The sequence below is a fragment of the Sylvia atricapilla genome, chromosome 24 (assembly GCF_009819655.1).
Source record: "Sylvia atricapilla isolate bSylAtr1 chromosome 24, bSylAtr1.pri, whole genome shotgun sequence".
Classification (NCBI taxonomy): Eukaryota; Metazoa; Chordata; class Aves; order Passeriformes; family Sylviidae; genus Sylvia; species Sylvia atricapilla.
The window spans coordinates 2,055,659-2,083,456 of NC_089163.1; the positions used below are offsets into that span (position 1 = coordinate 2,055,659).

General features: G+C 64.0%; 2 protein-coding genes across 4 annotated transcripts in view; one reads left to right on the forward strand and one right to left on the reverse strand.

The window, feature by feature from the left end:
- TINAGL1 (tubulointerstitial nephritis antigen like 1) overlaps positions 1–27,798 on the reverse strand; it is a 205,568-nt gene that overhangs the window by 134,737 nt on the left and 43,033 nt on the right. The gene's annotated exons all lie outside the window — the stretch shown is intronic.
- On the forward strand, positions 1,163–27,724 carry ADGRB2 (adhesion G protein-coupled receptor B2). Of its 3 annotated transcripts, XM_066335095.1 has the most exons (32): positions 1,163–1,246; positions 4,809–5,616; positions 9,940–10,023; positions 11,654–11,818; positions 12,947–13,111; positions 14,411–14,575; positions 15,260–15,424; positions 15,500–15,601; positions 16,014–16,120; positions 16,859–17,053; positions 17,151–17,219; positions 17,312–17,420; positions 17,831–17,977; positions 18,669–18,744; positions 18,815–18,917; positions 19,943–19,986; positions 21,330–21,456; positions 21,927–22,030; positions 22,333–22,435; positions 22,679–22,829; positions 23,057–23,126; positions 23,224–23,290; positions 23,400–23,485; positions 24,041–24,139; positions 24,866–25,037; positions 25,109–25,204; positions 25,352–25,391; positions 25,528–26,192; positions 26,452–26,487; positions 26,743–26,847; positions 26,983–27,036; positions 27,130–27,724. In XM_066335095.1, exons 1-32 carry the CDS (start codon positions 1,181–1,183, stop codon positions 27,322–27,324), a joined length of 4,740 nt encoding a protein of 1,579 aa, XP_066191192.1. In that variant the 5' UTR covers positions 1,163–1,180; the 3' UTR covers positions 27,325–27,724. The 3 variants fall into 3 exon arrangements, with proteins under 3 accessions (XP_066191192.1, XP_066191190.1, XP_066191191.1); XM_066335093.1 differs by lacking the exons at positions 12,947–13,111; positions 14,411–14,575 and having other exon boundaries at positions 15,263–15,424; XM_066335094.1 differs by lacking the exons at positions 12,947–13,111; positions 14,411–14,575; positions 24,041–24,139 and having other exon boundaries at positions 15,263–15,424.

The following is a 27,798-nucleotide window of genomic DNA, read 5'->3' on the forward strand; positions in this document are numbered from 1 at the left end:
GGGGAGGCACCCGCGCTCCGTGGGCTCACACGGGGAGGAGAGGGGTGGCGCAGCTGTTGTCACTGTCACCGTCACCGTCACCTGGCTGCTCTCTAGCCGCCCTCGGCAGGGCGGGTGCGCTCCCCATTCCCAGCAGGGCTCCCTGGTGATGGCACGGTGGCAGTGGATGTGGAGTTGGCTGTGTGGCAGTGCCAGCCCCGCTGTGCCAGAGCTCAGCTGCTGGCAGCAGCTCCTCTCCCAGGCCTGCCCAGTCACTTGTCAAGCCTTGTCACCAGCCCCTGCTTTGATCCGAGGAGCCAGGATCCTACAAATCCGGGCTGTGCTGGAGAGAAAATGGACACGGAGCTGGCGCAGCGGGCACTCGCTCTCCGACCGGGAGCCGCGTGGCAGAGGGGCTCCAGCACTGGCTGCCACACGCTGCCAGCTCTTCCCAGCTCCCTCTGGTTCTTCTCAACACCTCCAAGGATCCTTGGCAGTGGAATCTTCTGCCTGGAGTCACTCCCTGCCATGCTGGAGATGGCACCGGGGGTGCCCGGCTCTTCCCGGTGGGCTCACGGCTGGTGGAGAGCTCTGCCCTGGCACCAAGCTCCTGCTCACCGCTGTGGGGATGGACGGGACTTCCACCCACACAGCCACGGTGTCCCCGCTGCTGCCACATCCCTACATCCCGTGCTTTCCACACGGGGTGAGGGCTGCAGGATGGACTCCCCATGGAAGATGATGCTCCAGCCCTGGGCTGCTCAAGGCTTCTCCATGGGAATTTGGACTGAGGCCCTGCAAACTCATTTCCTACCACGGGCCCAGCCCCTAATGGGGACGGGGCTGGCTCGGGGCCACCTGGCTGGGTTGCCAAGTGTCAGAAGCTCTGTAGCTCCTCAGCGCTCACGAGGGCCACCGTGTCCCCCCTGCGCTGCTCCTGCCTGTTCCTCCTTGATGTCCTCCAAGAGCAGGATGGAGCCAGGCCCTTTCTCCTCCCTGGAGCACCTCGGAGGCTCCTGCTGGGGCTGGGGCTGGATGACATGGTGGGTACCATATAAAAACACCAAAAAAATCCCTTTTTGGGATGAGCCCAGATCCTGCTGCCAGCGCTGGGACTCAGAACCCATCCTTTGGAGCCTTCCTGGATCTCCCAACCCTCCAAATCGCAGCTGCTGGAAAAAAAGGGACTCACATCCCAAGGATGTGGATGAAACTCCTTGGAAAAGGCCCTGGGAGCACCGTGGCTGCTGCAGCCCCTGCAGCCGAGGTGGGGCTGCTTTTCCTCCGGGGAGGAGAGGCAGCACGCTCCGTTCCCTGGCAGAGCAAATCCCTAATCCCGGCGGAGATTTCTCTGCGCCGTCTCCCCCGGCCTTGCTTTTTTAATTTTTTTTTTTTTTTTCTGGAGTGGAGTTTTACCAACAGCAGTTAAGTAAAATAAATAAAGGGGCCTGCGCTTGCCAGTGCTCGCGAGGCCGCGCCAGGGATTGGCAAAGCCGCACCATTAATTACAGCTCGGCACCGCTGCCAGCCCGCCCGGCTCCGGGAGAGGCCGTGGCAGCGCGCCGGGGAGCCACAGGGAGAGAAGGGAGACTTGGAATCATGGAAAGGAAAGGAAAACGTGGTCCTGGGCACTGAAGGAATTGTGCCAGAGCGGGTGGAAGCGGCTGGGATGTGGCTGTGCCTGCTGGGTGTCCGCGTGTGCACACGCGTGTGCCGTGCGGGGATCCGTGTTCTCGGGCTGGCGGCTTTTCCAGGGAATGGAGCTGGTCTGTTGGTGGAGGGGCTGGGAAGGATCAGGATACCTCAGCTCAGTGCTGGGGGGCCCCGTGGAGGAGCGTTGGAGTCCCTGGATGCTTGGAGGAGATCCTGGGGGTGGCAGGGTGGTGGGTTCTCAGCAGGAATTGTTCTTTCTGTGCTGTGCTTGTCACTGTCACCTCTGGGCGGGCAGGAATAGGATCCCATGGGATGGAGCCTTGGATACCCCAGCCTTTCTTTACTTTTTATTCCTTTATCCTAAGCCATGTTACTGTCAGGAATTTTCATGCATCAGGTCTTTTTTTTTCCCCCTCATGGATTTTGTATTTTCCACAGCCTGTGAAAAGAACAGGCGAGTTAAAAACCACATCCCTCCACCCCCAAATCTCCTTTACTCTGCCATTAATCGTTTCTCAGATTACTGATGCCGAGGGGTTTAGTGCTGCCCGTTTATCACTTTTTTGGGGGGACTTGCTTGGTTTTCCCTGGGCTTTTCCTGGCTGGAGCTGGGCACGATCTGGGCTCCTGCCGTGCCGGGATGATGGAGCTGGACCAGGATCCAGCCAAAATCCGGGCAAAAAACCATCCTCAGGGAAACAACCTGTTTGTGCGTGGGGAGCAGTGCCGTGCCGCGGCCAGGCAGAGCCGAGCCCGGCTCGGATGCTGCTTTTCCCGGCGCGATAATTCCAGCAGGGGATGGAGAGAAGGACCGCGCTCCCAGGACGTGGAGCCCGGGCTGTCGCTTCCGCCCGCCCGGCTTTTTCCCCAGCTCTGTGATGGCTCTTTAAAAGCTTTAATTAAAGCTTTAAACCCACCCCCTTTCCCTGCGCCCGGGCGGGAACAAAGGCAGATGGAAGGGGCTGGAGCGGGCGCCTGCGGCGGGCGAGCGTGCCAGGCTGTGCCCGCCGTGCTCCGGGTGACATCGCTGTCCCCAGGGGGACAGTGGGGGGGGGTCCCTGGGTGGCCGCCAGCTGCCCCCAGGGACCCAGCAGCGTCTCCGGGATGCGGTCAGAGCTGCCGGGGCGGTTCGTTCCGCATGGAGCGAGGTGGTTTTGGAGGCAGCGCGGCCGTGCCCGGGCACCGCGGCCGGGCTGGGCTCCGCCGAGGCGGAGAAGGCAGACGGTGACGCTGCAGGGCTCCGGGTCCCCGCCGCGCTGCCGGCTGCGGGTGACAGTGACCCCCAGCTCCCGCCGGGTGACTGGGTGGCCCAGATGGTAAATACCTCCTCGGCCCGGCTCGCAGCTCGGTGAAATATTTTCACTGCAGCAGCAGCAGCGGCAGCGGCAGCGGCAGGAGGAGCGGCGGAGGCTGGAGCGCTGCAGGGAGCGGGGCTGGTGCCCAGAGGGCTCTGGAAGCTTTCTTTCAGCCCCGGCCGCGGCTCCCGGCAGGTTTTTTGGGGCTGGGAGGAAGCTCCCCAATACCCCAGAACATCTGGATCATGCATGCCTGGAGAGGTGAGGCGTGGGCTGTGCCCATCCCCGAGCCTTCCAGCGGGCAGGATGGATGGATGGATGGATGGATGGATGGATGGATGGATGGATGGATGGATGGTGCTGCCGGAGCGTCCCTGCTCGCCGCTCCTGAGCGAGGGAAGCGAGCAAGCACCATCTTGTGTCCCTGCCAGGCTGCGGGAGCCCCAGGAGCTCGCTGCAGAGCAGCAGCGTGTCCCTGCCTGACCTCCTCCTCCTCTCCCTCATCCTCCTCCTCCTCCCTCCTCCTCCTCCCACCCCCGGCTCTCCCGGAGCAGCGGAGGGGGGCTGTGGCTCTCTGGGGGCCCGCAGCTCCAGCAGCACGGGTGGGGGATGCCCGTGGTGCTCCCCGCTCCGGCCGCAGTTGGAACTCGCTGCTTTTGGGTCTCTCCTGTTGCATTTCCCGGGGTCTCTGGCTGGGAGTCCCTCCCTGAAATTTGGGATTTTTTTCTTCTGCCTCACATCCCCCTGCTCGAATCGGGGAGGTCCAGCCCGCTCTGCTCCCTCTGGCTCCATCCCAGCCGCTCTCCCGTGCCCTGGACGGGGGGAACGCCAGCACCGAGCCCCCCCATCCCCGCGCTGCCGGGGCTGCAGGAGCCAGCGCCAGCCTGTTGCATGAGAATCGGGATATTTTTAGCTCTTTAATGTCCCCGGAGTGGCTCCAGCGGAGGCTCGGCCAAGGCTCCGTGTCCCTCCCGGTGAGCTGGGGGATGCCCCGCTATCAGCACCTCGGCCGGGGGTGGGTTTGGGAGCAGGATTTGGGGGTGGAGAGGAGAATCCGCCGCTCGGCCTCCCCAGCACTCGGCTGGGGCCAGCGGCGACCTCGGCGATTTTGGAATCCACCTCTGCCACGGCACCTGGCCCCGTGGCCACCCCCAGAATGTCCCCCGCTGCCCCCAGGGCTGTCGCCTTGCCCCGGGCACGGGCTGAGTGATGCTGCCACGTGCACCGCGGCCTCGGCCTCTGTAGAGCCGTGCTCCCGGCTCACTTAATAAGGCCACCACGTGCATTATTTTATTAATGAGGTATTAAAAAGCTTTTCACGGCGATGCTCTGCATTCTCATGGAGAGGTATCCAAGAAATCTGTGCTGAGCAGTGGCTGCTCACCCTGTGCCCAGCTCTTAGGGACAGCTGTGGGGACACCACGGTGCTGGGGTGTCACTGTGCACCCCCACCGTGTCACCCTGAGCTGCCAGCGTGTCCCCACCAAGCTCCAGGGGGCCAGAATTAGCTCCAAGGGCTTTTGTAGCCCTGTTTTAAGTTGTTTGGTGGCTCCTTGCCCAGGCTGTGCTCGGGGGGGTGAGCTGAGGGTGGGTGAGGGGTCACTGCAGTGGGGACCTGTGGGGCTGGGTCTCTGCTCTGGTGGTTTTGGGGTGAAGTCCCCGCTCTGTGCTGCACTGTCCCCAACCTGGGGACTCACTGGCACAGCAAGGAGTCTCCTGTAAACCCTGCACGGTGGCAGGTGGGGACACGCACCAGGTGGGGACATGACCTGGGAGGGGACTTGGGGTAACTGGGACGCTGCTCCCACACCACCGGGGCTCAGGGCAGGGTGCTGACCCCCAGCCAAGCCTCTGCCCACGTGTCCACCCGTCTGTCCGCAGGGCAAATGCCATAGGATGACCGCTGCTGGTCCCCTCTTACTGGCTGTGATATCGTCTGTCCTGTGGCTCACGCGGGGCTTCGACCCGGCTCCCAGCGCCTGCTCCGCCCTGGCCTCGGGCGTCCTCTACGGCTCCTTCTCCCTCAAGGACCTGTTCCCCACCATCTCCTCCGGCTGCTCCTGGACCCTGGAGAACCCCGACCCCACCAAATACTCGCTCTACCTCCGCTTCAACCGGGAGGAGCAGGTGTGCACGCACTTCTCTCCCATGGTGCTGCCGCTCGATCACTACCTGGCCAACTACACCTGCGACCCCCGGGGCGAGGCCAGCCCCGCGCCCACCCGCCAGCGCCCGGAGCAGCAGCCGCAGGAGGAGGAGGAGGACGAGGAAGCCGAGCTGGAGCTTTGCGAAGGCTCGGGACCCTTCACCTTCCTGCACTTCGACAAGAACTTCGTGCAGCTGTGCCTGGCGGCCGAGCCCGAGGCGGCCCCGCGGCTGCTGGAGCCTCAAGCGCTGGAATTCCGTTTCGTGGAGGTGCTGCTCATCAACAACAACAACTCCAGCCAGTTCACCTGCAGCGTGCTGTGCCGCTGGCTCGAGGAGTGCCTGCAGGCTCCCGGAGCTCGCCGCTGCGGTTTCACCCACGCCGGCTGCAGCTGCCAAGCCGAGAGCCCTCCGGCGCCGCGGAGGAACGGCACCCGGCCCCCGGCCCCCGCGCCCACCCCGGCGCCTTCCGACCCCGACTGCTGCCCCACCGAGCTGCATTCCGCGAATGCCAACGAGCTCGAGCTGCCCGAGGTGCCGCACGGTGAGTGGGGAGCGGGGAGGGATTGTCCCGAGCAGGGTTGGGGGTCCCGGGGGGTGCTGGTGGTGGTGGGGCTCTGCCTGTGCGTGGTCTGGGGGGAATGGGGGTGTTGGGAATTGTGTGTGGGGCAGGGAATTGTGTAAAGGGTGGATCCTGGGGGTGGAGAGTGCCAATGGGGCAGTGGGCATGGAGCAGGGAATTGTGTAGGGAATGGATCCTGGTGCCAACGGGGCACTGGGCATGGAGCAGGGAATGGATGGATACTCCTCGTGTGAGTTCTGTGGGACCGGAAAGTGCGAACTGGGAACTGTGCATGGAGCAGGAAACTGAGAAATGGATGGATCCTGGTGCCAGTGGGGCACTGGGCACAGAGCAGAGAATTGTGCAGTGGATGGATCCTGGGGCTGGAAGGTGCCAATGGGGCACTGGGTGTGGAGCAGGGAATTGTGTAGGGGATGGATCCTGGTGCCAGTGGGGCACTGGGCACAGAGCAGGGAATAGTGCAGTGGATGGATCCTGCCTGTGCACACTCCCGGGGCAGGATTGGTGCCAGCTGGATGCTGGGCACGGAGCAGGGAAGTCATGCCATGGATGAATCCTTCCTATGCACGTTCCACAGGGCTGGGGGATGCAGCTGGGTGCTCTGCATGGAGCAGGAAAGCTGGTGCATGGAGCAGGGAATCCATGGGATGGATGAATCTTCTCTGAGCCACCCCCAGGGCAGGATGGTGCCAAGTGGGCACCGGGCATGGAGCAGGGAATCCATGGGATGGATGAATCCTGCCTGAGCTCCCTTAGGGCTGGAATGGAGCAGGCAATCCACACAGAGTTCAAACCCGTAGAGCTGCACCTGGGACGGCTCAGCCACGCCTGGCAATGCCATGGTGAGCCCAGCTCTGCCCAGGCCGATGCCACGGCTGCTCTGGCACATCCCACGTGGCTCCCCGAGCTCTGTGCCCACCTCCCCGGCACGGGGCAGGAGAAGGAGCCGGCGCTCTCCGCCTTGGTGGAGACGAGGAAAACAATTTGCAGGTAAAAATGACCCTTTGCCGTGGCAAATTACCCTTGACTGCTGCAGCCCGGGCCGCTTGTTATTCCAGGCAGGATGTCACGGCACGGCGGCCGGGCTATTAACCAGGCGGAATGAGGCCATTTGCTCGTTCCGGGATTGTGGGAATGGCTGGGGATAAAGCAGCCGGCACCGGGATCGGGGCCGCCTTGCCCTGGCGCTGCCCGTGTCCGCCGTGCCAAGCCCGGCGAGGTGATGCGGGGGATTTTGGGGCACAGCTGGCCAGATGTTCCCGTCGGCAGCCTCAGGGCGATGCGCAGGCAGGAGCAATCCCCAGCTGGGCCGCGGCGGGGTCTTTATCCGGCAGATTAGGTGGAGGGGCCGGGCCGGGGGTGTAGAGATAATTTCATTGGGCTTTAGCATTTATTTCAGGAGCTAAATGTCATTACGGGCAGATCCCCCACTAAATCCCCGGTCCGTTACAGCTGCAGGGCTCTAAATCCCCTCATCCCGAGGGGAGCTGCTTGAGCTGATTTCATTTTATGGGGTGGTTTTTACATGGTTTCCCCCCCTCCTTTAAATGCCACTCCCCTTGATTAGGAGCTCAGCACCGGGGTCAGGTGGCAGCCCCAAGGCCAGCCTGGGTGACCCTGTGCCCGAGGGGTGACACCTGTCCCGGGATAGACAAATGGAATCCAGGATGAGATGGAGAAGCGAGATGCAGGATGGGATGGAAAAGTGGGATGCTCCAGGATGGGCTGGAGAAGTGGGACCCAGGATGGGATGGAGAAACGGGATAATCCAGGATAGGATGGAGAAGCAGGATACTTCAGGATGGACTGGAGAAATGGGATCCAGGATGGAATGGAGAAATGGGATAATCCAGGATGGGATGGGGAAGTGGGATGTAGGATGAGATGAAGAACTGGGATCCGGGATGGGATCAATAAAATGGGATCGAGGATGGGATGGAGAAACGGGATAATCCAGGACGGGATGGAGAAGCGGGATGCTCCAAGATGGGCTGGAGAAGTGGGATCCAAGATGGGATGGAGAAATGGGATGCTCCTCCAGGGGACCCAGCACGTCCCCAGGGGTGGCTCAGTGGGGTTATTCCCCCTTGGCCTGTCCCAGGGCGCTGCCCGGAGTGTCCCTGCAGAGCTCTCGGGGCTCCGCGCCACATCCCGCCCCTCTGCCTGCCACAGCAGCGCCAACTCCGGCTCCTTCTCCAAATCACATTTGACATTCAATTAAAGGCCGGAGCGCCCTGAGGCTCAGTGTTATCGCGGCGCCGGAGCCACGGGGGGCGATGCTCTGCCTCGGCCACCCCTCGTGCCACACCGCTGTCGCTGTCACTGTCACTGTCACTGTCCCCCCCGCGGTGTCACCGCGTGGGGCCACAGCACAGAGCGCCCTTCATGCAGCTGGGGCTGAGGGGGGGTCCCGGGCTCCCACCTGGCCTCCCCCGGGCCCCCCAGGGTGGAGAATGGTGGCCTTTCAGGGGGATGGTGGCACGCAGGGCCGGGGGGCTGAATGGCGCCTGTGAGCCGAGGCTTGGCGGGCGCCCAGCGCTGATCTCAGCCGCTCCCTCCTCCGCTGCAGCGACGTGGGGCTGGCACCGGCCCAGAGCGTCCCCACGGCGGTGACCCCGGGGTCCCCCAGCGCCAGCGTCATCCCCGCCCGGGGAGGCTCCTCCGGGAGGATTCGGGGATGCGGCTGGAGGAGTGTGGGAGGAATGTGCAGATGGGTTTTTGGGAATTTGTGGGGTGATTTTGGGCGTGTTCAACCCTGTGCCTCCTCCTAACAGTCCCCAAAGGGGTGACCCCCACTTTTTGATGGCCTCTGGGTGACCCCGATGTGCCAAACAGTTCCAATTTTGGGTTTCCCTCACCCCAAATTCTGTTCAGAAACCAACCCCTCAACGAGGTGCTGCTGGGACAAGGCCACCACCAGCCTTGGGATTCACCTGGGGATCCCCAAAGGAACACCCCTGACGTCCCCAAAATCGCCTGCTACCCTTGCACCCACCGGCTGTGCTGTGGTGGGGCGCTGGGGGACACCCCTGGGTGGGGTGGGGTGCTGGGGGACCCCCGTGGGCAGAGTGGGGTGCTGTGCCAGGGTTGGCCGCAGCCTCCCGGCGCTGACAGCCGAGGATTTAGTGCTCTCCAAAGGAAATTGAATTTGGTGTCTCTGTCGAACACAGCCAGGGAGAACGCCCTCGTATATCCTCGGGATTTATGGCCCTCCCCGGGCTCTTTGCCGTGCCGTGTGTAATTCTGCCGTGGTGCTCCCAGAATGGAGAGGGTGGCCCTGTGGGGAATTCAGCCCCACAGACCCCCACTGGGCATCTCCACAGTGTCCCCAGGTCCCCTCTGTGTCTCCCGTGCCACCAGGGATTCCGTGCCCTGGAGCAGGATGGATCTGAGGTGCCAGCGGGGAGCCCTGAAGGGTTACCCTGAGTTAAGGTAAAACTCTGTAAATTTAGGGCTTTTTTTTGACAGTGCCAGAGCAGGCTGTGCTCCCTGCCTGGGGCTGGGTGTCCCCGCTCTGCGTCCCAGTGGGAGCCACCATGTGCCCAAAGCACCCTGCCAGCGCCAGGTGTCCCCATGCCACCTCCTGTCCGTCCCTTGGGGACACGGCTGCGCTCGGCTGCCAGCTCAACAAGGCACTTTGTGCCATCCCTGGCTGCTCTCCTGCCTGTCACAGCACTGGGGAGACCACGGCAGGTTTGGGGGTGACATCCCTGGGGTGGCACCGATGGTGCTGTGCTGCTGTCCCCCACGTCACATCCGGCAGGAACAGCTCGGATGGGACCCACGGGAACTCCAGGGCCCAGATTTGGGGACAAGAGCCCCTCTAGAGGACAGGGAGGTGGCCGAGGGAGGCGTCCCCCTGCGCCCGCAGCCGCGTCCCCCGCCGAGCCCCGCACATGCCAGTTAATTTCACGCCAAGTGCTCTTGATGGATCACTTGTTATTTTTGGTGAGCCGAGCCATAAATTTGTGCCACCTCACTGCAGCGAGCTGATAAGTGGGGACAGGAGAGCGCCTCTGCCTGGCACGGTGGGGGCACCCAGGGCTGGGGTCCAGCTGCCACCCGGGGACAATTTTGGGGCAGCTGTGACACACTTTCGGGTGTGCTCAGTGATGCTCAACCGGGTCTTGTTCTCAGGGGTGCTCAGCATGGCGCCAGGCATCCTTGTATTGCCCTGAAATGTCCTGTGCTGGCCTGTCCCTATCCCTGTCCCCATCCCTGTCCCCATCCCTGTCCCCATCCCTGTCCCCTGCCTGCTCTCATTGGGACATTTCTCTCTCCCAGGCAATGCAGTCGAGGAGAACCAGAAGGTGAAGACCCAGTGGCCACGGTCAGCGGATGAACCCGGGGTCTACATGGCCCAGACAGGTACCAGGCACGGGCAGGGGGACACTGGTGACACTGGTGACACTGGTGACACCAGTGACACCGAGCTCATTCACCTGAGCAGGGCTGATGGAGATGGAGTGACTCCCTTTAGCTTCCTGCCCACAGACTGCCTTAATTTGCTCCATTTATATATTTTTTTTCCCTCTGCACTTTTCCTCCGAGAGTTGTAAAGCAAAAAAAAAAGAAAAAAAAATCTATTAATTGTTTCGTTCAAATGTATTTATTTGGCAAATCCATCTGGGTAATTTGAGCGTGCTGCTCCCCCCTCCCCAGTCTCCCTGATTTATGGTCAGAGGGCTCGGAGGCGAGCGGGAGATGGATGGGCCCCGGCTCTGCTCCATGTGCCTGGCGTGCAGAATAATTCCCGGCCACACTCGGCTGCTCACGGGGGTTCTGCCCCACCCCAGGAGCTCCTGGGTGACCTCAGTGGTGGCCCTGTCCAGTCTCGGGGTGCCTGTGTGACACAGAGCTACCCCAGCACGTTGTCACGGCCGCGGGTGACACGGAGCCCGCGCCCTGCCTGTCTCCAGGACAAATGGTCGCCTTTGGAGCCCTCCCCCATAGATCCCTGTTTAATTTAAACGGATGGGCTCTGCTGCGGGGCTGTCCAAGAGCCTCAGAGACATCATCAACCTTAATAAGAGCCGGTTGTTGTAAATGTCAGCGTGTGACGGGGCTGGCGAGAGGGAGCAGTGGAGGGCTGCCCGTGCTGCTCAGCCTGTCCGTGCTGTCCACTGCCCACTGTCCACCCTGCCCACTGTCCACTGCCCACTGTCCACCCTGCCCACTGTCCACCCTGCCCACTGTCCACTGCCCACTGTCCACCCTGCCCACTGTCCACCCTGCCCACTGTCCACCCCGCCCATTGTCCACTCTGCCCATTGCCCATCCTGCCCATTGCCCACTGTCCACCCTGCCCATTGTCCACCCTGCCCATTGTCCACCCTGCCCATTGTCCACTCTGCCCATTGCCCATCCTGCCTGCTGTCCACTGCCCACTGTCCACCCCGCCCATTGTCCACCCCGCCCATTGTCCCCTCTGCCCATTGTCCATCCTGCCCACTGTCCACCCTGCCCACTGTCCACCCCGCCCATTGTCCCCTCTGCCCATTGTCCATCCTGCCCACTGTCCACCCTGCCCACTGTCCACCCCGCCCATTGTCCACTCTGCCCATTGCCCATCCTGCCCATTGTCCACCCTGCCCACTGTCCACCCTGCCCATTGTCCACCCTGCCCATTGCCCATCCTGCCCACTGCCCACTGTCCACCCTGCCCATTGTCCACCCTGCCCACTGTCCACCCTGCCCACCCTGCTCATCCTGTCCATGCTTCCTGTGATGCCCACTGCCCACCTGTCCCCTGTCCCCCATGGGCTCTGTCCCCTGTCCCCTGTCTGTCCCCCGCGGGCTCTGTCCCCTGTCCCCCGTGGGGTCTCAGGCTCCCGGACTCTGTCCCCTGTCCCCGTGGGCTCTGTCCCCTGTCCCCGCGGGCTCTCAGGCTCCCTGTCTCTGTCCCCTGTCCCCCGTGGGCTCTGTCCCCTGTCCCCGTGGGCTCTCAGGCTCCCTGTCCCCTGTCCCCGCGGGCTCTCAGGCTCCCTGTCTCCGGCAGGTGACCCCGCGGCGGAGGAGTGGTCGCAGTGGAGCGTTTGTTCCCTGACCTGTGGCCAGGGCTCCCAGGTGCGGACGCGCTCCTGCGTCTCCTCTCCCTACGGGACGCTGTGCAGCGGGCTGCTTCGGGAGACCCGCACCTGCAACAACACTGCCACCTGCCCAGGTACGGGGGACACCGGGGACACCGGGGGACACCAGGGGGCACCGCGCGGCCGTGCTGCCGGCTCCCCGCAGGGCTGAGCAGGAGGGTGGGGACAGGCAGAATGCATTGCTGGGACATCTCTGGGGTCTCCTTGGAGCGAGAATGGTGGCTCGGCGTGGTTGTGGTGCCCACCCTGCACTGGGGTGCTCCAGGCGCTCCCATACTCCATCCTCTGGAATCCCTCCTGGAAAACCACAGGGGAGGAGTTGGAACCCTGAGCACTGAGAATTTCAGGCTTTCTGTGCTGGCAGGTGCTGACCCCTCAAAAAACCACTGCATTGACATGAGGCCTTGGGAAAGGCTTCCAACATTGACCGGTGGTGATGGGATTATGGGTGTGTGGGGTCCCAGATGCCACGGGGGAGATGTCTGGGATGGGTGCCCTGCACCCTGTGCCCTGTCAGCGCTGCTGCTGCCGGGGGTTTCCCTCGGCAGCTCCTTCCCATCCTCTCTCCTGGCAAACGGTGAGCTCCTCCTGGATGTCCCCCAGGGTTTGTGCTGGAGCCTGGGGGATTTGGAGCCTGGCATTCCCAGGGGCTGCTCGTGATGTGGGGCAGGAGCGGGCTGAGCTGCTCAGTGCCTCGGGGCAGGTGACAGGCAGGATGACGAGGATCTGTCTGTCCGTGGCGCTGTCCGTGCGTCTCATGTGGGACACGGGAATCAGAGGGACCTCAGGGTGCCACAGTGGCAGCCTCACTGCCCTCTCCAAACCTGGAGTGATTTGAGGGAATTTTTCACCTCCAGGACACACGATGGGGAGTGCAGCCCTGTTATGGCACTCCAAGGACATCCTTTGGGATGGTCCCTGACCCTTTCCCGGGAGCGCTGAGCTCCCACGGATGCGAGGATCCTGCTCTGTGTGCTGACATGGATTGGGGTGACCCGCGTGTGGCTTTGGGGGGACACGTGCGCCGCCAGTGCCGGGACCCCAAAGAAGAGGCACAGGGAGCAGCAGCGGCGCTGCTGCCAGCTCAGGGATTTGGGATCACCACGGGGCAGGCAGTGCCGGGACCCCTCAGTGCCAGCAGGAGGAAGAGGAGGAGGAGGAGGAGGAGGAGGCTGGAGCCCCTGGGCTGTGCTGTGTTGCAGTTCCCGGCGCGTGGGAGGAGTGGTCCCCGTGGAGCCTGTGCTCGGTGACCTGCGGGCGAGGGGCCAGGACCAGGACGCGGCGCTGCGCGGCCCCGCGGCACCGAGGGAAGGCCTGCGAGGGCCCCCACCTGCAGGCCAAGCCCTGCAATATCGCGACCTGCCCGGGTCAGTACCTCCCTCTCCCCACTCTCCTTCTTCCCGCCGGGAATGCCAGGAGAGCACCAGGGCTGCGCTCCTGGCGCTGCCAGGGATGGGTGGCACCGCCACGGGGACCAGGGGCACAGGGGTGTGGTGACACTGGGTGCACCATCCCGCCCCCGCTGGAAATCCAAGTGGAAAATCGGTGCTGTTGGTCAGGCCGGGGTCTCGAGACCCCAGCAGGGGTAGGAGTCCAGCCTGGGGGCCACAGAGGAGGTGGCTCCTTCCCCAGCCATCTGCTGTGTCATTGTGGGGTACAGGGAGGTGACAGAGGCTGTCTGTGCACAGGTGGCAGTGCCACATCTGCCCCTTCCCTTCTGCGTGCCAGGAGTAGCCGTGGTGACAGCTGTGGGGTTTCTGCGGTGACGGGCAGGGATGCCACATCTTGGACGGTGTCCCCACCCCACGTGTGACATGGGGCAGCTGGCAGGGGGCTCAGGGCAGGAGCTGCTCCTGCAGCAGCTCTGGCAGGGATGTGGCAGCCATGGCACACGGCTTTGGCCATGGCAAACCTGTGGAGATGCTGCTGGAATCTTGAGCCTGGCAGGGAACGATGCCAGGGACGCTGCAGTTGGTCAAAAGTGATGCCAGGGATGTTGGATTTGGTTGGAAGTGATGCCAGGGGTTGCTGCATTTGGTCAAAAATAATGCCAAGGGTGCTGGATTTGGCCAAAAGTGATACCAGAGATTCTGGATTTGGTTGGAAGCAAAGCCAGAGATGCTGGATTCAGCAGGACTGATGCCAGGGGTTGCTGCATTTGGTCAAAAGCAATGCCAGGGTGCTGGATTTGGCCAAAAGTGAAGCCAGGGGTGCTGGATTTGGTTGGAACCAATACCAAGGATGCTGAATTTGGCAGGACTGTTGCCAGGGATGCTGGATTTGGTTGGAAGAGATGCCAGGGATGCTGAATTTGGCAGGACTGATGCCAGGGATGCTGGATTTGGTTGGAAGTGATACCAGGGATGCTGCATTTGGTAGGAAACGATGTCAGAGACGCCAGAAATTCTAAATCTGGTGCAGTCAACACCCAAAGTCCCCACTCCGAGCCTGTCCCTCGTGTCTCAGCTGCTGTGGGGGTCAGTCCCAGCGACAGCCCCCATGCCCAGCACTGCCTGCCCAGCTGGGCACAAGTCGAGGTGGCACACCCGTAGGTTGGACCCGTTGCCCGGCGAGCCCGGGGCGGGTTGTGGAAAGCCGAGCCGGGGCCGCGCGGCCGAGCGGCCGCTGTCCGGTGGGAGCTGACGGCGCTCTCCTTGTCCCCGCAGTCGAAGGGCAGTGGCTGGAGTGGGGCGCCTGGAGCCGCTGCTCCGTCACCTGTGCCAACGGCACCCAGCAGCGGACGCGCAAGTGCAGCGTCTCCGCCCACGGCTGGGCCGAGTGCCGGGGGGCCCACGCCGACGCCCGGGAGTGCTCCAACCCCACCTGTCCCAGTAAGGCCCCGCGCGCTTTGGGGGGGAGCGGGGGGACGGCCGCGCGTTGGGGCGCGGCTCCCAGCACGGCCCAGCCGTGGCGCCGCCGCGGTGTCACCGCCCGGTGACACCCGGAGTGCTGGCAGCCCCCTCCGCTGCGGGGGAGCAGGAGGCTGAGGGTGATGGCAGGGATGACCACCTCAGCTGTCCTCAGCTGTCACTGTCCTCGGGTCGTGGTGGGGACCCGTCGGCGCCAGGCGGCTGCGGGTCCCGCCGTGCTTTGGGCGTTAAAAGCACGAGGCAGCTCTCACATGTGCACGCGGGGCTGGGGACGGCTCCGGGCGTGGGGGACACCGGGCAAAGGATGGACCACGGGGTCATCATCCTGTCCTTCGAGCCTCACTTCGTGGAAGAGGTCACAGCATCCATGGCGGCCGTGGAGGGAGGCGGTGGCTGTGCCGTGGTGGCCGTGGTTGGTGACAGGGAATGAGGGGCATCTGTGCCAGGATGGGCATCTGCACCAGGATGGGCATCTGCGCCAGGATGCCAGCCTGCCCTAAAAGAGATTTAAATCACTGACCCGTGGATTTCACACCCCGTGGGATTCCGGCTCGCAGCGCGGTCGGGGCAGCGCCGATGGTGCCCCCGCGGGTGCCACCCTCTGTGCGTGCAGCCAGATGTCCCACAGTGTCCCCATCTCCACAGCAGATAGCAAGTGGGGTCCCTGGAACCACTGGAGCCTCTGCTCCAAGACGTGCGACACGGGCTGGCAGCGGCGCTTCCGCATGTGCGAGGGCACGGGCATGCAGGGCTACCCCTGCGAGGGCACCGGCGAGGAGGTGAAGACCTGCAACGAGAAGAAGTGCCCAGGTATGGGGTATCCCGGCCCCCAGAGCCCCTCGCCCCACTCCTGGGCAGTGCTGATCCCCCCTTCCCACCCCCCAGCCTACCACGAGATGTGCAAGGACGAGTACGTGATGCTGATGACCTGGAAGAAGACGGCTGCCGGGGAGATCATCTATAACAAATGTCCCCCCAATGCCACAGGTGACGCCCCAAATGCTCCCAGGGCTGGAGGAGGGCAGGGGGTGGTGGGTGGTATCGGAGTCCAGCACCCCAAACTCCAGGAGCAGAGGGGGGCATTAGGGTTGAGCAGGACAGGAGGTGGTGGGTGACATCAGGGATGAGCACCTCCAAACCCCATGGGCACGGGGTGACACTGGGGTCAAGCACCCCGAAACCCCCTGGCCTTGGAGCAGAGCAGGGACTGGTGGAGTTAAGCCACCCCAAAGCCCCAGGGGCAGAGGGTGGCTTTGGGGTCAAGCCACCTGGAGCAGGACAGGGGCTGGTGGGTGACACTGGGGTGGAGCGGCCCTAAATCCTCTGGAGCTGCTGTGGTGGCATCGGGGTGCCAGGAAGTGATTCCAGTGGCAGCCCCAATCCCAAATCTCTGTCACAGGGACTGCCAGCCGCCGGTGCCTGCTGAGCCCCCACGGGGTGGCCTATTGGGGTGTGCCCAGCTTCGCCCGCTGCGTCTCCCACGAGTACAGATACTTGCATCTCTCAGTAGGTGCCCGCTCTGGCACGGCCCTTTCTGTCCCTGTCCCCAAGGCTCTGTCCCATCCCTGGCACCCCAAGAGCCACCTCACCTCTCTGGCATGGGGAAACTGAGGCAGGGCTCCCCGGAGGGGCTGAGAAAGGGGATCCCACCCAAGCTGTGTCCATGGGAAATGGTTTTGGGGTGGGAAGGTTCCCTCTGATCCACCCTGTGGGGTGGGAATAGGGATCCCATCCCAGAGCTGGAGGAGGGTTCTGGTTGGGGTTGTGTTCCTGTGAGTTTGGGAAAAGGCTTTTGGGGTGGGGAGGATGTCCTCTGAACCTCTTGGATGTCCCCTGACACCCCCCCGGATGTCCCCAGACCCCTGTGACCACCCACAGACCTCTGTGGCCTTGGAACAATGTCCCAATCCCAGAGTTGGAGTGCTTGAGTTGTGTTCCCATGTGGTTGGGAAAAGGCTTTTGAGATGGGGATGATTCCCTCAGACCCCATGGACATTCCCAAACCCCTGTCAATGTCCCCAGACCGCCCTGGATGTCCCGAAACCCCTGTGAATGTCCCCCAGGCCATCCTGGATGTCCCTAAACCCCTGTGCACTCCCTCAACCAGCACATCCTGCAGCAGCCTTAATTAACACAATTAGCTCCGCACCGTTCCGCGGGGCTCTGGGGACGATAAGTGCCACTCAGCACTGCCGGGAGGGTGGTGACAACAGAGTGACACCACTGTCCCCGCCCCGTTTCCAGCTGCGGGAGCACCTGGCCAAGGGCCAGCGGGTGCTGGCAGGGGAGGGCATGTCCCAGGTGGTGCGGAGCCTGCTGGAGCTCATGGCCCGCAAGACCTACTACAGCGGGGACCTGCTCTTCTCCGTGGACATCCTGCGCAACGTCACCGACACCTTCAAGAGGGCCACCTACATCCCGTCCTCCGAGGACGTGCAGGTAGCGGCGGGCAGGGGGGACAGCCAGGGTCCCCTCCCCGGGGGGAGGTGGCGGCCGCTCGGTCTGTCCCCAGCCCCGCTGAGCCCCGTCCCCGCAGCGCTTCTTCCAGGTGGTGAGCTACATGGTGGACGCGGAGAACCGCGACAAGTGGGAGGACGCCCAGCAGGTGAGTGACACACGGCGGGGTGGTGGCACGGTGTCCCCGCCGCGGTGACGCGTCTCCCGGTGGGGTTTTGGAGCTGCTGCCGTCTCCCGCAGGTCTCCCCCGGCTCCGTGCACCTGATGAAGGTGGTGGAGGACTTCATCCACCTGGTGGGGAATGCGCTGAAGGCTTTCCAGAGCTCCCTCATCGTCACCGACAACCTGGGTGAGCGGCGGGGAGGGCGTGGCGTCCTGATTTAGGGCAAAATCGGGAGAAACCCCCCCAGAAAACTGCAGTACAAGCATCAAAAAATCACTTCAGTGTCCTAGAGGACATGAAAGAACTCCCCTCACTTGTCAAGCTGAGAGTGAGAAAAAGAAGTTTTAATTTTGGGTTTAGGGTTTAAATAAGGGTTTGGACTTTGACTAGCCACAAGGTTGACACTTCTTGGACCTCACTGGCCAAGCCAAAAGTCCACCACAGAGAAGAAAAACAATTGCCTTTATTTGTGTTACAACGCACGAGAACCCTCCAGTCCGAGAAGGAAAACATCAGAAGGCTGAAAAATTAAAATGACACGCGGGGACCTGAGGGGACACAGGAGCAGGAGGTGACCCCCCTGGTGTCCCCTACAGTGACCAGCATCCAGCGGGAGCCCGTGTCCGCCGTGTCCAGCGACATCAACTTCCCCATGCGGGGGCGGCGGGGGATGAAGGACTGGGCCCGCAGCTCCGAGGACAAGCTCTTCATCCCCAGGGAGGTGCTGAGCCTCGCCTCGGCCGGTGAGCAGGGGGGTGTGCACATCTGGTGGCGTGAGCACATCTGGAGGGGTGTGCCTGGGCCTACTTTGGATTTCCCTGTGCATCTGGAGGGGTGTGCCTGTTGTGTGTGTGCACATCTGGGAGCGTGCAGGTGTGAACATAGGTAGGAACACGGACAGGGGAGTGCACATCTGGGACAAGGTACAGGTGTGTGCGTGTGTGGTTGCACATCTGGAGGGGTGCCTGTTGTGAGTGTGCACATCTGGGAGTGTTGCAGGTGTGCACGCAGGTGTGAGCACGGACATGCTGCTGCACATCTGGATGTGCACACAGGTGTGAGCCTGCACATCTGGAGGTGTGCACGTTGTGAGGACACACACCTGGGAGCGTTGCAGGTGTGCACACATGTGCTCCTGCACATCTGGATGCTCCTGCAGGTGTGAGCCCGCACATGCCAGTTCACATCTGGGAATGTGCAGGCCTGTGCACATCGGAGCGTGCACATCTGGAGGTGTGCCCACCTGCCTGCACACACAGGCGTACACATCTGCTGTAGATGCGGGCTCACATCTGGCTCCCATTCGCACGCACGCGAGCTGTGCTCCCGGGGCGTGCGCGTGCCAGCGCACATCTGGGCGCACATCTGGCAGCCCCAGTGTGTGCCCTGCGTGTCCCCTCCCGCGTGTCACCCAGCCCGTGGCTCTCCCCGCAGAAGCCGAGGAGTCGTCGCATTTTGTCATCGGGGCGGTGCTGTACCGCACTCTGGGGCTGATCCTGCCCCCGCCCAGGTGAGTGGCGCCGCCCCCCGGTGTCCCCTGCTGTCCCCCGGCCTGTCACAGCCCGTGTCCCTCCCCGCAGGAGCCCGCTGGCTGTCACCTCCAAGGTGCTGACGGTGACGGTGCGCCCGCCGACCCGGCCCGCGGAGCCGCTCGTGCTGGTGGAGCTGTCCCACATCATCAACGTGAGTGTCCCCTCCCGTGTCACCCTGCGTGTCCCCTCCCTTGGCATCAGGAATGTCCCTTCCCACATCACCAACATGAATGTCTCTCTTCCCATGGCACCAGTGTGAGTGTCCCTCTCCCGTGTCACCATGAGCGTCCCTTCCTGTATCATCAACGTGAGTGTCCCCTGCCTTGGCATCCAGAATGTCCTCTCTCATGTCATCGTGTCCCCCTTCCCATGGCACCAGTGTGAGTGTCCCTTTCCCATGTCACCGTGAGTGTCCCTTCCCACATCACCAATGTGAGTGTCTCCTCCCATGTCACCCTGAGTGTCCCCTCCCTTGGCATCGAGAATGTTCCTTCCCACATCACCAACATGAATGTCTCTCTTCCCATGGCACCAGTGTGAGTGTCCCCCTCTCATGTCACTGTGAATGTCCCTTTCCACATCATCAGCATGAGTGTCCCCTCCCTTGGCATCCAGAATGTCCCCTCCCATGTCATCGTGTTCCCCTTCCCATGGCACCAGAGTGAGTGTCTCCTCCCATGACATCAATGTAAATGTCCCCCTCCAGTGTCACCAGCGTGTGTCCCTCTTCCCACATCCACGTGACTGTTCGTGTCCCTCGTTGTCACTGAGTGTCCCCCTCCCACGTCATTGTGAGTGTCCCCGTCTGTGTCATCCACACAAGTGTCCCTTGTCCCACATTGCCATCGTGAGTGTCCCCTCCCGTGGTGTTGCCCCTCCTCATCATCAGCCCTGCTGTGTCATCAATGAGTTCCCTCATCACCACCACGAGTGTCCCCTTCCCTTCCCACGCTGTCGATGTGTCACCCTCCTGTCCCACCACTGTGTCACCTCCCAGCCCCACGTGGGTCCCTGTCACCAGCAGGCACTGACAGCCGGCCAGGGACCAGTTTGTGGCACGGTCCCTGTGCCCACGGTGGGGACGTGCCAGCCCTGGGAATGTCCCCAAGGGCCACATGTCCTGGTGGGGTGGGGACAGGGCTGGGGGACAGCCCTAACCTGTCCCTGTGTCCGCAGGGCACGTCCCACCCGCAGTGTGTCACCTGGGACTACTCGAGGACGTGAGTGAGGGGCAGGGGCACTGGGACATGGGGACACTCTGGGGACAGGGCAGGGCTGGCAGGGAGGGGAGCAGGGACAGGGAACAGGGATGGGAACGGGAATGGGAACAGGGATGAGGAAACAGGGATGGGAACAGGGACAGGGAACAGGGATGGGAACAGGGATGGGAGCAGAGACAAGGAACAGGGATGGGAACAGGGGTTGGAGTAGGGATGGGAACAAGGATGGAAACAGGGGTGGGAGAAGGGGTAAGAGAGCAGGAATGGAATGGAAGCAAGGAAGAGGGAACAAGGGTGGGACCAGGGGTGGGAGAGCAGGGATGGGAGCAGGGATGAGAGACCAGGGAAAAGGAGCAGGGACAAGGAGCCGGGACCACCCCTCCCCGTCTCCCAGCCCCACTGGCACGGGAGAACCGATCTCCCACGGGATGGCCGTGGCCCCGGAGCCGCGGGGCCGCCCGCGCCAGGCTGCCAGATGTGATTTGTTAGTGCTGGCAGGAATGAGGGAAAGTAGGGCACGAAGGGGGGCGGGCAGCGCTGCGGGCTGGGGGAGGGCACTGCCAGCCCCCCTGCCCAGGTAGCCACGGCTGGGCCACGGTTTGGGGTCACTGGTTCATCCCCCAAACCGCTGGGGAGGCGTTGGCTGTGATGAGCGTGGCAGGTCTCAGCCAGGCCCCAGGGACAGTCCCCAGCTTGTCCCTCAGACCCAGTTCCTGGTTTTCCTGGTGTGCTGGGAATTGTGGCTGCTTCCCCTGGGCATGGCAGTGTCACCCCCCTCTCTGCTCCCTCCTCGCTGGGGGGGTCCCCATGGCAGGAGAGGTCCCCATGGTGGTGAAGTCCCTATGACAGGAGGGGTCCCCATGGCAGAAGGGTCCCCAAGGGCAGGAGGGTCCCCAGGGCAGAGGGCTCCTTGTAGCAGAGGGGTTCCCATAATGGGGGATCCCCACCATGGGAGAGGACCCCATGGCGGGAAGGAGCCCACGGAAGGGGGGATCCTCGTGGAGACAGGGGAATCATCACCCCACACAGGTGCCGCGGGGCTCGTGGGGAGGTTCCTGGCACAGTCCCCGCCCCTCTCCGTGGTGTTTCCTGCCCCCGCCCCAAACCTGTGTGGGATGATTCAACCCGAAGCCTTTCCCCTGCGTGGCTCCCAGCAGGATCAGCCCGGGCCAGGGGCGGCTTCACCCCCTCCCCGAGCTCGGGGGGTCCCCGGCAGTGTCCCCTCCGTGCCTGCCCCCGGGCAGGGCCAGGAACGGGTTAACTGCTCTGGAGAGGCGCGAGGGGCTGCCCGCGCGTTTGATCATTTCAAATTGCTCTCCCTCCGCTCTCTTCCCATTAATCAGGGATGCTGGCTTGGGAAACTGGGACACGGAGAGCTGCCAAACCCTGGAGACCCTCCCGGCGCACACCAAATGCCAGTGCCGCCAGCTCGCCACCTTCGCCGTCCTCGCCCAGCTGCCCAAAGACCTGGTAGGGGACAGGGACAGGGTGGGGACAGCCGCCAGCCGGCTGGGGACACGGGATGTGGGTGGGGGATGACCCCGGGCTGGGCGAGGGGTGGTCCTGAGGGAGGGTGGGGATGGCCACGGAGCGTTTCCTACTAACACCAGGTGGGCACAGCAGGGTGGGGGTGTCCCCGTTAGCCAGGGGAGGGGTCTCAGCCCCCCCCAGCACCCCCAGGAGGGTGGGCTTGTGTGGGTAGGGGCTGCCGTGGTCCCTAGAGCTCAATGCTGTGCTCCAGGAGGGGAGGGGGCAGCCCTGGCCCCCCACCCCATTGCTATTCCATGCCCTGTTGGCACCGGGAAGGTGCTTTGGCTGTGCCACCACTGTCACTGGTGGTCCCCAGAGAGGGGGTGGAGGGCCCAGAGGGGGCAGGGGGCTGGCAGAAAGCACTGAGGGGGGTTGGGTTGAGCCAGTCCCCTCAGTGTCCCCCTCCCCAGGCCATGGACCCCTCGGGGACACCGTCGGTGCCATTGATGATCGGTTGTGCCGTGTCCTGCATGGCCCTGCTGACCCTGCTGGTGATCTACGCCGCCTTCTGGAGGTGACCCGAGGGCACACGGGGACCTGGGGGGCACCTGGGGCGTGAGGCCGGGTGGGGAGGGGGTGACAAAAGGGGGGACACGGCCCCGGGAAGGCTCAGCATCGATGGGATTAATGGGGACAGAAAACCTGGCTGGGAGAAGATGTCCCTGCTCCAGGACAGCGCCCACCCTGTGGGACGTGGGACAAGGGACAGGGACATGGGACGAGGGACAGGAATGTGGGACAAAGGACAGGGATGTGGGATAAGGGACAGGGACAGGGACAAGCTGGTTCCCCGGCCCCACGCCGCTCCTGCTGTAGGTTCATCAAGTCGGAGCGCTCCATCATCCTGCTCAACTTCTGCGTCTCCATCCTGGCTTCCAACATCCTCATCCTCGTGGGCCAGTCCCAGATGCTCAGCAAGGTGGGTGCCACCACCCTGTCACCACCCTGTCACCACCCTTGCCAGGGTCCCAGGCCGCTCGCCCCGTCCCCCGCTGGCTCCCAGCAGCAGATTGGATTTGGATTAACTCGATCCCGGGATTAAATCCTCCCCACGCTCCAGCGGCTGTGACACAAACCTCGCCGAGCGTGGGGCTTTAACCACTGCGCTGCCGGGCACCTGGGCGTGTCCCCCCTTGATGTCCCCGTGTCCCCACCCCCGCAGGGCGTGTGCACCATGACCGCCGCCTTCCTCCACTTCTTCTTCCTCTCGTCCTTCTGCTGGGTGCTGACGGAGGCCTGGCAGTCCTACCTGGCGGTGATCGGCCGGATCCGGACACGCCTGGTCAGGAAGCGCTTCCTGTGCTTGGGATGGGGTAAGATCCCGGTGTGGGTGGGAGGGGGACACCCCTCACCCACCCCTGGAACCCCCCAGGTTCATCAGAGGGGAAACTGAGGCACGGAAAGCAGGCCCAGGTGTCTCGGTTGTGGCATCCTCAGGCTGTCAGAGGAGCCCCATCGCTGTCCCCACCCCTGGGACTGGCACAGTGGGGGGACAATGCCACCTCCCTCCAGCTCCTCCAGCCTTGTGTCCCCTCTCCAGGGTTGCCAGCCCTCGTGGTCGCCGTCTCCGTGGGCTTCACGAGGACCAAAGGCTACGGGACAGCGAGCTAGTACGTGGGGACAGGGGACACGGGGGCTGCTGCGGGGCTGGCTGGGAGCAGGGCACGGTGACAGGGCTGTCCCCTGACACGCCACGGTCCCCTGCAGCTGCTGGCTCTCGCTGGAGGGCGGTTTGCTCTACGCCTTCGTGGGACCCGCTGCCGTCATCGTGCTGGTGAGCTTCCCCCAAAAACTTCGGAGCCCCCCAAAACCCACCTGGGTGGGGGGCTGCTTCTGTGGGCAGGGGGGGATCCGTGCCAGCCCTGAGCCCCCCTGTCCCGCAGGTGAACATGCTGGTGGGCATCATCGTCTTCAACAAGCTCATGTCCCGCGACGGCATTTCAGATAAGTCCAAAAAGCAGCGAGCTGGGTAAGTGCCCTGCGCCCCGCGGGGGGGTCCCTGGGGCTGCCCCCCGCCCCCCTGCACCCTGCCGGGGGCTGGGCACGGCAGCGGGCTGAGGGTGGGGCAGATTGCACCCATCGAGTGGGCGGCGGGGGCCAAGCCCGGGCTGAGCGCAGCCCCTTTGTTGGGGGGCTGCCGGAAGGGCAGGATTTTTGGGGGGCAGCCACCTCCCCTGCTCCTTCCCTTGCGGAAGGCGAGTCCGCAGGCCGCAGCCGCCCCTCCGTGCCCTCCCCTGCCGCTTGGCCACCCCCCCTCGCCATTAACAGCTGCCGCCCTCGACTAACCCGGCGCTCTCTTTCTCTCTCTCTCTCTCTTTCTCTTTCTTCTCCTCCTCCCATTCGCTTCTTGCCTGTGTCCGTCCGTCCATCCATCCACCCATCCATCCATCCATCCATCTGTCCATCCCTCCCCGCCGTCCTGCCTTGCTCCCCGTGTCCCCTTCCCCGTGCCTGCATCCCCCCTCCAACCCCCTCGTGGCCCGGTCCTGGCCGTGGGGGCGCCGGGGGGGCGCTGGGCCGCTAGTTCCAAGCCCCCCCCGTGCGGCAGCCTGCTGCTGAAATGCACCAAGTGCGGCGTGGTGTCCAGCGCGGCCATGACCTCCGCCACCGCCAGCAGTGCCATGTTAGTGCCCGCCCCGGGCCCCCTGCCCCGAGCACAGCGCGGGGTCGGGAGGGGGCTCTGGGTGTCTCCCCGAAGGGTTTGAGGGGTGGTTTGGGGGTCCCCGAGGGGAAGGCAAGGGTGACGCTGTGTGCTCGGGGCGGGGAGCGCGTGTCCCATCACGTCTGCATGGCATGGCTTCCCATGGCAGGTCACCTCATCGCTGGGGTTTGGGGGCTTGGGGGGGTGGGGGGTGTCCCCTCGGGACCCTCTCGCCGGCGTGTGAGCTCCAGAGGCTGCTCAAGTCCCCGCTGGCGGGGGCTTAGTCACGACAGAGGCAGCCCCCAAATTCACTCCTAAAAAAGAAAAATTAAAAAAAAGAAAAAGAGAAAAAATAAAAAAAGAAAAGAGAAAAGAGAAAAGAATCCCCTTCTCTGCTGTTGTGGTGGCCGTGGGAGGGTGGCGGTGACCCCACGTCCCCCCCAGCACCCTGTGGCTGTGTGGGGACAGGGACACATCCCGTGGGGCTGGAGCCCACAGGTCCCCTCAGCCCTCAGTTCCCCGCCGGCGCTGGCTTGGGGACACCGAGGAAGAGGGGACAGCTGTGTCACACAGCCCCGGCCGTGCTTGTGGGGCGCGGGGCAAGGCTCGGGGGGCTGCGGCGAGGGGAGCGGGGCGGTGCTCGGGGTGGACTGTCCCGGGGCCGTCCCGCCCCGCGGGCTCACCCCGGCCCCTCTCTCCCTGCGCCAGGGCATCGCTGTGGAGCTCCTGCGTGGTCCTGCCTCTGCTGGCGCTGACCTGGATGTCGGCCGTGCTCGCCATGACCGACCGGCGCTCCATCCTCTTCCAGGTCCTCTTCGCCGTCTTCAACTCCGTCCAGGGCTTCGTCATCATCACCGTGCACGGCTTCCTGCGCCGAGAGGTGGGGCGGCGCCGGAGGGGCGCCGGGGGACAGCCCTGGCCGCGGGGCCGTGACCGGCTCTGTCCCCGCAGGTCCAGGACGTGGTCAAGTGTCAGATGGGGGGGTGCAGGAGCGAGGAGAATGAAAACTCGCCCGACTCCTGCAAGAACGGGCAGGTGCAGATCCTGGTGAGTGGGTGCCCCCCTGGAGACCCCGGCGCTCGGCCCGGGCCGGCCGTGGTGCTTCATTTCCCCGTCTCTCTCTCTCTCTCTCTCTCCCCATCTCTTTCTCTCCTCCTCTCTCTCGCTCTCTCCCCTCTTTCTGGATTTTTATAGACAGATTTTGAAAAGGACGTTGACCTGGCGTGTCAGACAGGTGAGCTCTGCTCTGTTTGTCACCGCGCCACATCTGGGAGGGACGGGCAGCACCAGCCGGGGGGGGTCTCCCCAGTGTCCCTTACCCTCCGTGGGACCCTCAGGACCACCTCTGACCCCTCTCCCTGCCCCCACAGTGCTGTTCAAAGAGGTGAACACCTGCAACCCCGCCACCATCACGGGCACCTTGTCCCGCATCTCCCTGGACGGGGACGAAGACCCCAAGCTCAACACCACCTCGGAGGGCGGCCTGGGCTTCTCCAGCCTGCCCGGCAACATCCCCCCGGCCAGCATCCTGGTGCAGGTGCCCAAGATGACTCCCAACGTGGTGGCGGGTCTGACCGAGCTGGGCGAGCCGCCGGCACAGCAGCTCGGCCTGGAGGCGCCGGGTCCCGTTTACCTGTGCACGGAGAGCAGCCTGAGGCCGCTGGAATACGGCTGGATCCGGGCTCCCGAGCCGCCCAGAGAGAGCGATTACATGATGCTGCCCCGCCGCACCGGCAGCCTCAAGCCTTTCCCCCGGGACGAGGCGACGCTGGGCGGCGGCGGCGGCGCGGAGGAGGCGGTGCCCGGCGGGACGGGGCGCCCGGCGGCCGAAGGGGACGCTTACCCCGGTTTTGTGGCCGTGGATCACGTCAACGTGAACCTGAACCAGCCCTACGCCACGGTGAAAGCTCCCTACGGGCTGCAGTTCAAGCAGCACCCCACGGTGAGGCAGATCCTGGCCTCGGAGCTGTCGGAGCGCAGCCGCACCATGCCCCGCACCGTGCCCGGCTCTGCCATGAAAGTGGGGTCGCTGGAGGTGAGCGGGGGGCTGGGGACCGTGTGGGGACGTGTGTGGGGAGGGATGAGCGCGCCAGGACACGCGTGAACGTGTGGGGTCGCATGAATCTCCCGCCGTGCTCTCCCCTGGCCATCCCATCCTTGGTGGGATGAGCTCCGGGCATGGACTGGGGCTGGCATGAGCCCCTAAACCCTGTTCCCCCTGATCCCGGATCTGCAAAGACCTTTCCCTTCTCTTCTCCATCTCCTCCCCCTGCTCCTGCCCGTGCCCCTGCCAGAGGAAGAGGTTGCGGTACTCTGACCTGGACTTCGAGGTAAGTGCTGCCCTGGAGGTGTCACCGCTGCCATCGGGGGGGACAGACACAGTTTGTCCCCACTCCCTTCACCAGCTCCTGAGCTCGGAGGGGTTTAGACCAGGCAGTGAAAAGCGTTGGATTAAACCACCGATGATGAGCGTGGAGTGGGCTCTGCTGCTCGTCAGGGATGGGGACAGGGATGGGGACAGGGAGGGGACAGCGCCGAGGGACAGCAGAGGGCAGATGGCCACAGGCTCTGCTCTGCCCCCGCAGAAGGTGATGCACACACGGAAACGCCACTCCGAGCTCTACCACGAGCTCAACCAGAAATTCCACACGCTGGACCGATACCGGGCTCCTTCCACCGGCTCCTCCAAGGTGAGGAGGCCCCATCCTGCCCTGGTCTGCACCCTGCAAACCCTTTACCTCCTCCTGCATGCACTGTGGCAGCCCGGGGAGACTGGGGGCACCCAGGGGCGCCGCTGAGGCTCAGCATTCGGGTTTTTTCCGCAGCGAGAAAAGCGGTGGAGCGTCTCTTCGGGAGGCGGGGACAAGAGCACGGGACAAGTAAGTGCTGAGGGTTGTCCCATCCCATCCTGGAGGTGGCTGTGCCCCGGGGCTGTGGGACAGAGCCGGTCACAGCTGCCCCACGCCCCGCAGGACGTGACCAGCCCCGAGGAGCAGCGGCCCAAAGCTCCGGCCGCTCCTCCCAAACCATGGAGCACCTTCAAGGCGATGACTCTGGGCTCTCTGCCCAGCGCCCAGCGGGACCGGCTGGAGCTGTGCCGGGCAGACTGGGACAGCCCCTGCGCCGGCCTGGACGGGCCCGACGGCGATTTCCAGACCGAGGTGTGAGCCCCGAGCCCCATCGCCGCCGCCTGCGCGGTCCCGTGCGCGGCCCCGCCGAGCCGATACACGCTGGGTTTGCTCCGGGGGCAGCCGGGGGAGGGTCCCTGCCTGGCCGGAGCAGATTGTCCCCACCCTGGGAGAGCCACCTCCCGCTCGTCCTCGCGCGGTTCCTCCTCCTGCCACCCTCCCCGGGGACGCGGGTGTGGAGGGGACCCGTGTCCCCTCTCTCTCCCCCCGCCCCTCCCCAAAATGCTCACCCACGCTCACGCCTGCACCCTCCCCCCGGGGGCAGGACCGGCCGTCGAGGCCCTCAGACCTTCGTTCTTTTCTACCGGGATGTTTCTTTCACACGCCGTGCACCGTGTGCACGCCAGCGGCCGCCCCCCGGGAAACCCCCGACCTCCCCTCCCAAAAAAAAACCCGGGACCCCCGCGGCCGCCCCCCAGCCCTCCCAGCCCTCCCCACCGTCCCCACCCCACG